We start from the raw sequence: 12,574 nt of genomic DNA, 5'->3' as shown, positions 1-12,574 counted from the left end.
GGCAGCAGCATCTCCAAGAGAGACTCCTGCCTGCAACCTTGGAGGAGCCGCTGCCAGTCTGGGTAGACAACTCTAGAGCTAGATGGACCCGGGGCCTGGCTCGGTATATTTGGCCGCTTCCTATGTCCCTATGATATCAAAACAGTTAAGCAACACAGAGAACCGAAATTTGGCTCAGGCTCAACGAGACACCCCAGCAGCAAGAAGCCTCTGAAAGCCCTGGACTGTACACGCCTGCCTGAAATGTACGAGATCCCGGAGCCAGCCTGCCAGCCAACCCAAACCTATAGCAGGATGCCCGGGTGTGTGTGTGCGCGCGCAATACCCTCCGGTTTGTAACCATCACAGGAACTTGGCAGTATGGCCACAGTGGCACTGGACACAAGAACGCTGAGAAGGAAACGGGAGCTCTGACTTACTGGTTTCCAAACTCAGATGCCACAAAGAGGAATCCGGTTTTCAGCACACACATGGCAGCAGCGACAGGAACTGTGTCAAAGTACTTGAGCCGAATCTCTGTGACCTGAAAGCACCACAGAGGAGTTCCTGTGTGAGCGAGAAGGGAGGGGCTCCCGCGCCCCATCCAGCTTCTCTCCCCCTCACCTGCGAGCAGAGACTCACCATGTCGTCCTCAGTCTCCAAGGTGATTTTGAAGATGTCCCCCTGCTCTGTCTGAGCCAAGAAGAAGAACATGGACTTGGTCTTGTGCGTCGCGGAGCAGACAAAGATCATGCCCCTTTCAGGGTCGTCCAAGTCGTTCTGTCACAAGGAAGAGCAAGTCAGAGCCTCCAAGGCAGAAGTGGCCAATGGCACCAGCCAGCCAGCCAGCCAGCGCTCACAGCCGCCCACTGGCCACTGTCTCTCTGGCACTTCCCTTCCCGGCCTCCTCACCCCTCCCTCCTGGCAGCATCCAACCCTGCACGGAAGCCTCCAATGTTCTTCGAGGGCTGAGCTCATCGGTCCGCCCATCTGGAGCTACTGTCACTCTCTCAGGGGTACTTCTTGGCCTTCCCCCTTCTTCTCCCCCATCCAGGCAGGGAGCACATCCGGGCACCTCTTCCTTTCTGACTGCTCCAAAGCCGGCCCGCTCCTCCGGACAGCCCTCCAGTGGCTTTCCCTGCCAGGCACGGGCCTCCTTTGCCCCAGAAAATGCCTCTGGCTCCCACCACAAGTGTCTCCTCTCTCCTCCCTGGAGCTCTCCACACTCCATGGCAGGTTGAGGCCTCTCTGGTCCTCTTCCTTCCAAGTCCTCTCTCTCAGCTGTCTTGCTCATTTCTGTGCCTTCTGGGCTGCTGATCTCCACCTCTGTCCAGCATTTCCTTCTTTCTTCTCCAAGGCAAGACCCCGTTCTAAGCAAGGACTTCCAGGAGCCCCACTAGCCTCATCATCCCTAGTTCACCATAACCCAACAGTGGTCGCGCCCTCGGCCCTTTCCAACATGGCTCACTCAACCCTGTCTTGCCTGTCCAACGTGGACTGTAAACCCTCTCCACAGAGACAATCGCCTAGGAAGCTGCCTTCTACTGAGTCGGACCCTTGGTCCATCTAGCTTAGCACTGTCAACACTGACTGGCAGCAGCTTCTCCAAGGATGCTAGCAGGAGTCTCTCCCAGCCCTGTCTGGAGATGCTACCAGGGAGGGAACTTGGAACCTTCTGCACGAGCCTTTCAAGACAGAAATGGCTTGCAGCATGCAGATACTGTTAGTGAGTTTCCATGGGAGACATAGGTGGGCCATTACCTTCTCTGGCTGGCGAGGGGGAGGCGCTTTGGCATTTTCTTCCCGCCTGCAGCCCCTCTTCTGCCTTCTTTGGTCACAACTCACCTCCTCACGCCCACATGACAGCCTCCTCGCCCTCTCCAGGCCGTGAGGCACTTGCGCTCTGCCGGCAGGAGGCTTGGAGAAAGAGGCAGCATCCTGCCAGCAGGAAGCAAGTGCTTCACCTTGGAGAGACTGGGTGGAGGAGCTCCGCGCTGTTCTCCCAGCCAGCCAGGAAGATTAGGCGGGGAGGAGGGTGGCCAGAGCCTCCACAAGGGGAGAGGGACGTGCTGGAGGAAAAGCAGCAGCACCGGGGGGGAGAAACTTCATGTCGGGGGTGGAGAGGAACAGCCACCCAGCTTGCTACAGCCCTACTCAAAGGGGGTGAGAATAAACCTAGCCAAATGAGGGAGCCCTGTGCGCCATCCTGTTCCCTCTCTTTCTGGAAAGGTTTTATTTTCTTTTTTAAAGGACTTGGGAGAAGCGAGGATGTGAGTGACACAGGGAAGACAACAGTAAAAGCAAGTGAAAACAAGAAGAACGTTCTTGCTTAATAACACTCTCTGCCCAAGCTGCCCACACAACACTGCCTGTGGGCAGCCACAGTGGGCAGAGAGGAAAAGGGGGGTGAGACTATGGTGGACAGAGGGCGCACTAAACCAGTGTTTCTTAATGCAGAAGGCCAAGGTGTCTCCACTGGAAACCGCACAAGTAGCAGTAGGAAAGGCTCGAGTGTCGACAAAGCCTGCAGTCACCTTGGATAAAACTAAGTGCACAGACCCTCTCGTTTGGAAATGCTCTATGCCAGCATGCAGATGCTCTTCCATTGAGCTACCGGCCCAGCACACCTAGGTCCTGAAGCACTTACGACTCAGCAAGGCTTCACTGCCAACAGCTTGCGAGAGCTTGAGCAGGAGGAGGAGGTGCCATTTCCAGGATATGTTTCGGAGGAAGATTCTCAACTCATCACATCCAGCTGCTACAGCCACTCCTCTTTCTGCTTCGCTGAACGAGGAGGAGTCTTCCCATCTTTAAGGACTCCCTTATCAACTTCCTCAGATGCCAGTACATGGATGCTCCAGATACATTTTTGTGATAAACTCAGATTGCTAAAAGTTTATTCTGCTCAATGCTTAAGAAAGCAACTCATGATAGAAGAATGTTTACAGAGACATTCTTCCAGGATGGCAAAAGCCACAAGGTTCTCACCCTTCTCCTGGGAATGGGACATCGAATATCTGGTTGGTCGCCAAAGTTTTTGTAGGTGATGTAGTTTTCAGAACAGATTAGCACCCCACTGGGACCATCGGAGCCTCCAGGAACTAAAGAACAACAAAGAACATCCTAGTCACTGTCATAAAAATTGACTAAAAACAGCTGCACATCCCCACAGAACTGTTTTAAGCTGAATTGCTGCTTGAGAGTCAATAATGTCTCTGCCTTCTTTTTTAGGCTTAACAAGGGTCAGTATTCAAGGGGCAGGGAGAGATGATTTAGAGCATTTGATTTGCCTTGAATGAAGGTTATATTAAGGCATTTTATTCATGAAGATCAAGCTGGATTTTTGCCAGAGACAACTGAGAGACAATGTCAGAACAGTCTTGAATGTATTGGAGTACTATGAAAAACATAATGATAAACAGATGGCGATGATTTTTTTGGATGCAGAGAAAGCTTTTGACAATATTTCGTGGCAATTTATGTGGAGATTATTAGAGGTAATGACTGCTGGCAACAATTTTATTAGGGCAATTAAGACAATTTATTCAGACCAATATGCTAAGATTATTGTAAATGGGGAGCTATCAGACAACTGTGTAATACAAAAAGGGACTAGACAAGGATGTCCACTTTCCCCATTGCTTTTCATATTGGTTCTAGAAATGCTTTATAGAACTATCAGAGAAGATGATAAATTACATGGTCCCAAAGTTGGGAAACAGGATTACAAGTTGAGAGCCTTTGCAGATGATGTTGTGCTGTTTTTAGAGAATCCAATGGACAAGATTGAAAGACTCTTGGATAAAATACAACAATCTGGTCAGCTGGCTGGATTTCAGACAGATTCTCTGAAATAAGTGAGTTGAAAGTGGAGAAGAAAGTTAAATATCTGGGGGTCTGGTTATCAAATAACAACTCCTTGTTGTTCATAAACAACTATGTTAAAATATGGAATTCAGTGAAAATTGATCTACAAAGATGGTCTAAAATGAATTTGTCTATTTTAATGGGAAGAATTTCAGTGGTGAAAATGAATGTCTTGCCTAAAATGTTGTTTCTCTTTCAGACTATTCCCATAATTAACACTCTAACTTGTTTTAAGCAATGGCAGAAGGACATAACTAAGTTTGTTTGGCAGGGGAAAAGACCAAGAATTAATTTTAAGAATTTAACAGATGTAAAGGAAAGAGGTGGTCTTACCTTGCCAGACTTAAGGTTATATTTTGATGCTGTTTGTTTGACATGGTTAAAAGAATGGATAACATTAAGAAACCCTAGAATTCTTGATTTGGAAGGATTTTACAGAAGGTTTGGATGGCATGCGTATCTGTGGTATGAAAAAAGTAAAATACATAAAGACTTTTTGAACCACTATGTGAGAATGAGTTTAATGAGGGTGTGGTTAAAATACAAAAATTGGTTTGAACCTAAAACTCCGTTGTGGATATCTCCGATTGAAGCCTTATCACGTAAAGAAGTAAATATGCAAATGTGTTGGGGTACCTATAGGGATTTGTTACATTTTCAGGAAAAGGATTGTAAGTTAAAAAGTTTAACTGAAATACAAGATTTGGTTAGAGATTGGTTTCAGTATCATCAGTTAAATGAGATATATAAGAAAGACTTTAAAGTTGGATTTGAGGATCAGACTTCAAATTTTGAGAAGGAATTACGTCAAAATGATGAAAAATTAGTTTCTAAAATGTATAAACTGTTGCTTCTGGAGGAGACAAGAGAGGAAGTGGTTAAAACGACTATGATAAAGTGGGCTCAAGATGTGGGGCGTAATATAGAAATGGCAGCCTGGGAAAAGTTATGGAAAAATGATTTAAAATTCACTGCATGTTATGCTATAAAAGAAAACTATTATAAAATGATGTATAGATGGTATCTGACACCAAAAAAATTGGCATTAATGTATAAAAATGTTTCAAACAAATGTTGGAAGTGTGGACATTCTGAAGGCACCTTTTTTCATATGTGGTGGACCTGTGGGAAGGCTAAAGCCTATTGGGATATGATTTATAATGAATTAAAGAAAATATTTAAAATGACATTTCCTAAGAAGCCAGAATCCTTCCTGCTGGGAATAACACAAGGTGTAATCTCTACAACTAATTTAACATTTTTTATGTATGCTTCTACGGCGGCCAGAATTATATATGCACAGAAATGGAAGAGTAATGAACTGCCTTCAAAAGAAGACTGGCTGATAAAAATTTTGGAATATGCGGAGATGGCAAAACTTACAGCACTAATAAGAGACCAAAACTTGGAATGTTTTAAAGAAGACTGGAAACCATTCTTGTTGTATCTAAAGAATTACTTTCCTACTATGGACTTTACAGCAGGGTTTGAAATTTAGCAAAAAACTGCAGGTTGGGTAGATTAGCTATGTTTGTAAGGGTTTGAATTTATGTTTTGAATTATTATTATAGCAAGGGTAAATTTTATAGCTGATGATTCATGAAGAGATGTGTGCGGGAAGTCCACCTATTTGTGTGTATTTGCAATGAATGACTGTTAAAATTAATAAAAATTGAATTTGGGAGGGGGGGAGAGCAAGAGGCATGCCATCATCCCTCGCAATCCTCTCGGTCCCGAGCACGATGCCCTCCTCCTCCACAGACGGGAAACAGCCGTACCTGTGATGAGAAAGTTGCCGTGCTCCTCCAAGGGCTCGCTGTATTTCCTGACCACGTGGTTCAAGCCCAGGTCCAGCTCGTAAAATGTCAACGTTTGCTGAGTGTTGGCTACCGCTTCTCCCGTGGGATCATTGTCAGCTTCCTGGAGAACACCAGATACATAAGGAGTTTTACGCTTTACTTAGTGTGCAAAAAGACATTACATTCATCAAGTCTCCTGAAAGGGTTTATTAGCAGTGCAAAAGACAGCCAAAGTCCTGGAAGGTGCATGGATTTGGTGCTTTCTACAAACCCCACGGTGGACTCCTTGCCATTCCAAGGCAGAATAGCCATGTTGCCTGCTCACCTCCTGAAAGCAGCAACTGCCCCCCACAAGCACTGGAAGATGCACCCGCCTTACCTCCACTCCATATCAGTCCATGCCCCTCTTGGCTGAGACTAGAGATTCTGGACTTCTACCAGACTCCAGTCACACAGGGGCTGGATTCAGAGGTAAGGCCAAACCCTGGTTTGTGTTCATCGTACTTGAAAGGGTCATCAACATCTTGAACCATGAAATGTATGTCAAAACAAGTTCTCCCAAATGAGAGAGACAGCTAGAGGGACTCCACTGGCTCCTCCATACCTCATAATCCATTTCTAGGCAAGCAAACATGGGGTTTTCAAACCCCACATCTACTCCGACCACATGGTAAACCAAGGTGTTGGCCTTGTGGGCTTCTAACGGGGAAGAAATGGTGAGTCGGGCTGCAGCATCTCTGTTCAGAATGTATACTAGCTTCTGTTTCTCGATGGCACCTGCAGGCAAAGGAGAAGTCACCATGAATACCAGAAGTGGAAGGTGCCTGCACCAAAAAAGCCTTACCAGAAAGCACGGCAGAGACAGCTGCCCAGAGCCTCCCCTGCTGCACACGACAAGAGGGAGAACCAATCGTTGGCACTTGCCTGAATGGTCATTCTCCTCAGTGGCCAGGAGTGTATTCAAGGCTGGGTTGCTCCTCCCACCCGCTCCGAGACGGGGTCAATCCTGAAAAGTCTTGCAAGGGCCACGTGGGAGGGGCAACCTCCCTCAACCTCCAGGCCCATGACAAACTGAACAATGCCAACAAGAAACAGAACAAAGGAAGAAAACTAAGGAGGCTCAAGGCTTGGACCAGGCAGGTGGGTCATGCTGGGCTTGGCGAAAAGGCAACCTCGAACCCCTAAACTGAGAGGAGGGAAGTCTGCTCTTTTTATGGTCCTCCTTCGAGGAAGAGGAGGATGGCATGGCCTTCTTTTTTATCCTTTTGTTTCTGCCAGAACTGGGTCTAGGACTTTGCTGAAAACCTTGCCACCCTTGAAGGATGAATTGGCCAAATTAAGGTGGGACTTCTGGTCCACCTTCCACTTCTTAAGCCACAGCATGCAGCAAATAGTAACGTCAGAAACCAGGGCCCTGGCTGACAACTGGGTAGCATCCAGGGAAGAACCAGCCATGAAGGCAGCGGCTGTGCCCAATTTATTCAGGTCTTGCCTAAGTTTAGAGAACCCCTGTGGAACCAGGGGAAGGGCTCTTTCACCCATAGGACAGAGGCCCATGCGAATATGAAATGTGCTACGGAAGCCTGTATGGTTCAGCACTGTTGCTACATGAGATCTATAAAAAGGCACCTCATACTTCTTGCTATCCTGGTTCTTCAACACGTCATCCCCATCTTCAGGCAGAATTGCCCACTGACGAGGGCAGCCCACTCGGATTGGATAGTATTGAGAAATAACTGTGGACAAGGCACAGTAGCCTCAGGGGGCTAGGCCGGAAGGAGGGCCTCCCGGTCGCCCTCAGAGGAAATGGGGTGTGTGTGTGTGCAGGGCACAAGCAGCCATGCTGGAGGAGCAGTGAACTCTGAATAGCGGTGCCCCAGCGAACAATGGGCTGCCTGGCCAAGTTCCACATGCCTTTCCCACTGACTCCACTAATCCACAGAGGAAAGGCCAATAATTGGGGTGGGAAGACAAGAAGAGAGAAATCAACCGCACCAGAGAACAAGCAAGGCAGGGCAAAATCTGGAGGGTGCCCCTCTCTCCCAGGCAGCCTTCATAAGCCTTTTCAGGATTGGCCCTGCAACTTGGAGCAGGTGGAGCAGTGTTTCCTCTATGCACATGTGTGCGCTCACAAATGTGTTGATGTTCACGCAGTTAATTTTAGATCCTGCTCAGGATGAAGCAGGAAGGCCCCATTCCAAATGCACAGTGTGTACCCACTGCCTTGATACTGCTGCCCAGCACAAAACTCATTCTGCACACAGATGGAGAAAGAGCAGCCACAGACGCAACGCTCTGGAGACGTACCGCTGTGCAGCCCTGCGTGAAGGCGGCATTATGGGGGCTACCTACAGATTAGCTTTTTCCGCTAATTACAAGCCCATGCTCAAAAGACGGGGGTTTTCCAGCAGCTTTCAATACCAAGATTCATACTGGCTCCCATGACTGACACTTCAGCGGAGAATTATTTTAACTTTGGGCAAATGCTCAAACACAGAAAATACATTTTTAGTTATAATGAGAACCTGATCAGAAACGGATTCAAGTGTCTTCATGGCTTATTTCAGAGAAGAGACATGAATTCCTAATCATCATTTCAGGCAGAAGGAAAGAGGCTGCACCCAATGCAGAGACCTCAGTGCCTTTCTGCTAACTGGCACTCTCAAAACACATGGCTTATGCATTAGCCACCCACACCCACACCCCTCCAGCTCCGTTTGTGCCATCACTGATGTACATGCCCACAAGAGTATCCACCACCTCCTCAGCGGTACTGAGGAAGCATTCCGAGTTACAACAGGGCTCCTTCAAAGTTCTCCTTCGCATGGAGTCACAATGCCCGTCAGCAAATGGAGCAGGGAGGTCTCGAGGTCAAACGTCACATCAGCCACACGCTCCCTAGATAGCCTTAGGCAAGTCACTACTGCTTGGCTCCCATGCGCAAGCGGAGCAGAACGCTGCTTCAGCCTTCAGGAGAAGTCCTTTTGGTTGAGGCACTGACATAAAAACAGCCCCCTGGGACAGGCCCAAGAAGGCCTACCCAAGCCCAGCCCCCTGCTCCCCACAGCGGCCCACCAGGCGCTGCTGGGAAGCCCGCGGGCAAGAGCGGACGGAGGGCATGCCCTCCCTCCTGCTGCTGCTGCTCCCCTGAGGTGGCCGACAGCCGTCCAGACACGTTATTGAGAGATACCTTCTCTCTCCACAGCGCGCCTAAGCCCCGCCTGCCCCCAGGGCTAGCAAGAGCAGCCCACCGGTGCCCCTGGAAGTGGGAAGCCTGCCGCCACTCCCGCGCTCCCAGGGCAACTTACTGATCATGACCGCTCGCCCCTTCGGATCCACAGCCAGGTACTGCCCAGGGACGATCCTGCGGCAGCCGCTCTTGCCAAAGGTCTCCTGGTGAATCTTCTCAAAGAGGTTTTTGGAGGGCTGGTACTCCAGGATGACAATGCGCCCGGAGTCGCTGCCCACCACAATGTAGTCTTTGGTCCCCCCAGTCAGCCGGAAGGCCATGAGGGAGCGGATGATCCCAAAGACTTCCACCGTCAGCAAGGTGTGGACCTTCCCGGTGTTTGGATCGGGGCGGAGCAGCTCCAAGATCTTCCCTCGGGAAACCACAATTTCTTGCTGTTTGGTACCTAAAGAGAGAAACCGATGAGCAGCCAGAGGGGGAGAGGACTGCCTGGAGAAAGCAGCTGTGGGGGCGGCAGGGCCCCCTCTGCTGCCCACGCAAGTTCAAAAGGGCTTCCTGACGGGTTTCCGTGCTTTGGGGCTGGCGTGTGTGTTTAACAGCACACAGAACTCACAAGCAGTGAGGACTGACCATGAGGCAGGATTGGGTGGGCCAGAAATCAGACTGACAAACACCGAGTCAGGGCTGGGAGCACAGTTCCCTCCAACAGGGATTCCCAGATGTCGTTGACTACAACTCCCATAATGCCCAAACAAAGGCTACTGTAGCTGGGGATGCTGGGAGTTGTGGTCAACAACATCTGGGAATCCCCGTTAGAAGGCTGGGAGGGTCAGTGAAGCAGGTACCTGACTTCTTCCCAGAGCAAAGTGTGCCGTGTGTCTATGTAATACTACTCGTCCCACCCACCCCCCGCTACCCTAAGTGTACCCTTTGCCTTCCATCCGGAGAGGCTTTCCTCTCCACCAAACTGGAGCACTTCTGCCCCCGAAAGGGACATGCAATGTAGAGAAAGTGAATGCTGTGCCAAGCCCCGGCTTGGAATTCTGATTTGCAGCCGAGCGCAAACCATGGTAGGAATCCCAGTGCTCAAGGCATTCCGCCTGAGCAAATCCTAGGGCTACGATTTGATCTTGCACGAGCCAAAAGTCCACACAGAATTTACCCGAAAAGTTGCCATGGATCGCGTAGCTGATGCCAGTGGCTCGCTGCAGCGTGAGGTTATAAAGGAACATGGTGATGACAGAGATCACTTCGCCTCAGTCCGCCGGCTAGAAACAGAAACATCCATCAGGAAGACATTTACTTTGCACTTAACTGCCTCGCCAACTTAAGACTAATGCTTGCTAGTTTGCTGAAAATGCAACACTTGGCCCACTGCTGAAGGATGAGTCCAATAAGACGAGTATTGATAGACCGACCGCTCTTCAACCAAGGTTCCCAAAGAAAACTAATTAATGAATTAAATGGCTGCCTGTCCCCCAAAGGGCTCAGTCTAAAAAAGAAACATAAGACAGACACCAACAGCCACCACTGGAGAGATGCTGTGCTGGGGTTGGAGACGGCCAGTTGCTCTCCCCCTGCTCAAGAAAGAGAATCACCACTTTGAAAAGGTGCCTTTGGTTCAGTTAGTAGGAGTCCAAGATCACATAACAAAGTAATTTTTGCTCCTCAATTTTCCACAATGAAGCTGTCTTGTGAAGGAGTCCCCACCCCCAGGTAAAACTAGGAAGGATCACACCCTGAAAATAGTTGTCTTCTAGGTCTTTTGAAGGACGTACCAGCTTACAATCTCCTCAGGAGACACTTACACTTTTATGATATATAAGCAAAGCCCACACAAAGAAGCGCAACAAGCAGCTTCCCTGATTTGAAGTGAGATTCCAAATGACTTCTAGAGAAATTCAAGACCCACATTGCTCTTTGTTTATTTACGTATATGTTCAATTTCTATACCGCCCTTCCAAAAATGGCTCAGGGCGGTTTACACAGAGAAATAATAAATAAGATAAAATGGCTCCGTGTCCCCAAAGGGCTCACAATCTAAAAAGAAACATGATGGACACCAGCAACAGTCACTGGAGGGCTGCTGTGCTGGGGAGGGGGGAGACAGGGCCAGTTCCTCTCCCCCTGTACCATGTGAAAAGGTGCCTCTTTGCCAAGTTAGCAGAGGTTGTGTGGCAAAGCGGAGCCCAAAGAACTATGGTGGGCGCTGCTGAGCCCAGAAACAAACCAACCCAGCACAAACCGATCACCCTTCTGAACTCGGCATTCACGCCAAATGAGATCCAAAGAAGCTTGCAAGGGGCAGAACAGAAAATGAGCTCTTCAGGGCAGGGTTAGGGTTAGGGTTGCTGAACAAGTGGAGACTGTGGTCACTTTCAGAGGGCCTGAAACGTCAGCCGAAGGGGAGGGAACTTCCAGGCCGCTGAAAGCCTTGACGAAGACCACGCCCACGCTCTCAGAGAAGGGCAGCTTCGCGCTTTCTCACATGCTGCGTGAACCCAAGTGTAGCGCAAGTCGCAACAGCTGCCCACACTTGCTGAAGAAACCAACAGGGCCCCATCCCAGGATGCTGATGTGTGCAGCTCTTCGGAGGAGGGCAACCAGACCCATTCAGGCGACTAGTACTGCCCGCTCACTAAGGAAGGTGGCTTCTGCAGCCAGGGCAGAGTCAACACAGATGCAGCACATCCCCACCCAAAGAGAGCCTTCAGCTGCCGGGGGGGGGGATATGGGGGGCCAGAGCGGAGGGCTGCTGCAGAGACCTCTGAGAAGGGAGAGAGGGAGGCGGGCCAGCGGATCTGAGCCGAGACTGCACAGGGGTGGCCTGCATGGCACGTTTACTTGCGAGTAAGCCAAAGTCAGCGAAATTCACTTCGGCTCCGCCTGCCCCTCTGGAGAAACGCGCGTCTCTGGTTAGGCCTCCGTGGCTTCCAGCTGCAAGCCGCTCCCCTAAGTTCTCCAGCTGGAGACCCCAGATGTGGAGGGACTTCAGCTCCCACAATCCCCAGCCACAACGGCCGTGGCCTCTGGGACGGGGGGTGATGGGAGCTGAAGTCCCCAGCTGGGGAGGCCCTCTTGCCCCAGGCCACGAGAAGAGCCCGGCGCCGGGCCCGGCAGCCAGCGAGCGAGCGTGTGGCCATACGGGGCCGCTCCCCCCACCCGCCGGCATGCAGAGGCCGCCGCCGCGGCGGCTCCTCTCCGGGGTGGGGGCCGCCTGCGGAGAGGAGGCCTGGCCCGGGTCAGGAAGCCCGCCCTCCCCGCCCCCCAGCAACGGCTCCCTTCATTACCCGCTGCTAATCCGACGGGCCCACCTCGCCCTCGGGGATGGGGCTCCCCCAGCCTCCGCTGGAGGAGATTCAGCGGCGTTGACGACGGGAGCAGCGCGGATGGCGGCGGATGTTTCGGCCGCTTCACTGCCCGGCCAGCCTGTACTCCAGATCCGCCATTGCCGAGCAGCCTCCCGCCTTCCCCGGGTCCTCCCACACACGCGGCGCGCGGGGCTTGGTGCTGGGCTGCCCCGAGCAGTGCCTGAACCGATCCGCCGGTCCCGGACTGTCCGCTCGGCTCACTCTCAACCTGCTTTCCGTGCTATTCCAGAGAAGGAGCCGGTGGTTTTCCCCACCAGAGACCGCCAATGCCGCACCTTCCCGACAGGCAACAGCTTGGGCACCCATCGATGACGCTGCCGGCTGTGATGTGGCTCTTGCTATGGGGCATAGACTCGTCGGAGCGAGAC

The 12,574-nt window shown here is 50.8% G+C and overlaps 1 protein-coding gene and 1 non-coding gene across 3 annotated transcripts in view; both read right to left on the bottom strand.

Annotated features, from left to right (window-relative positions):
* The window catches only part of SF3B3 (splicing factor 3b subunit 3), a 36,773-nt gene extending 24,279 nt beyond the window's left edge, over positions 1 to 12,494 (bottom strand). Inside the window, exons 1-8 of one of the 2 annotated variants that reach the window (XM_053270981.1) lie at positions 12,150 to 12,494; positions 9,998 to 10,103; positions 8,954 to 9,280; positions 6,250 to 6,422; positions 5,625 to 5,766; positions 2,968 to 3,080; positions 622 to 759; positions 420 to 523 (exon numbers count right to left, since the gene is read on the bottom strand). In XM_053270981.1, the coding sequence (XP_053126956.1) occupies positions 420 to 523; positions 622 to 759; positions 2,968 to 3,080; positions 5,625 to 5,766; positions 6,250 to 6,422; positions 8,954 to 9,280; positions 9,998 to 10,067 (1,067 nt within the window). In that variant the 5' untranslated portion in view covers positions 10,068 to 10,103; positions 12,150 to 12,494. Of the gene's footprint in view, positions 1 to 419; positions 524 to 621; positions 760 to 2,967; positions 3,081 to 5,624; positions 5,767 to 6,249; positions 6,423 to 8,953; positions 9,281 to 9,997; positions 10,104 to 12,125 lie in introns of both variants that reach the window. The other variant, XM_053270980.1, reaches the window with a different exon arrangement.
* On the bottom strand, positions 8,167 to 8,249 carry LOC128334640 (small nucleolar RNA SNORD111). Its single transcript, XR_008311351.1, has one exon. It is a non-coding gene; the product is annotated as a small nucleolar RNA SNORD111 (small nucleolar RNA).
* Positions 12,495 to 12,574: the final 80 nt, after the last annotated feature.

The sequence above is a fragment of the Hemicordylus capensis genome, chromosome 9 (genome assembly GCF_027244095.1).
Source record: "Hemicordylus capensis ecotype Gifberg chromosome 9, rHemCap1.1.pri, whole genome shotgun sequence".
In the NCBI taxonomy this organism is placed as follows: Eukaryota; Metazoa; Chordata; class Lepidosauria; order Squamata; family Cordylidae; genus Hemicordylus; species Hemicordylus capensis.
Note: the sequence above shows the minus strand (reverse complement) of the source record. Positions and strands in the feature narration are given on the sequence as shown.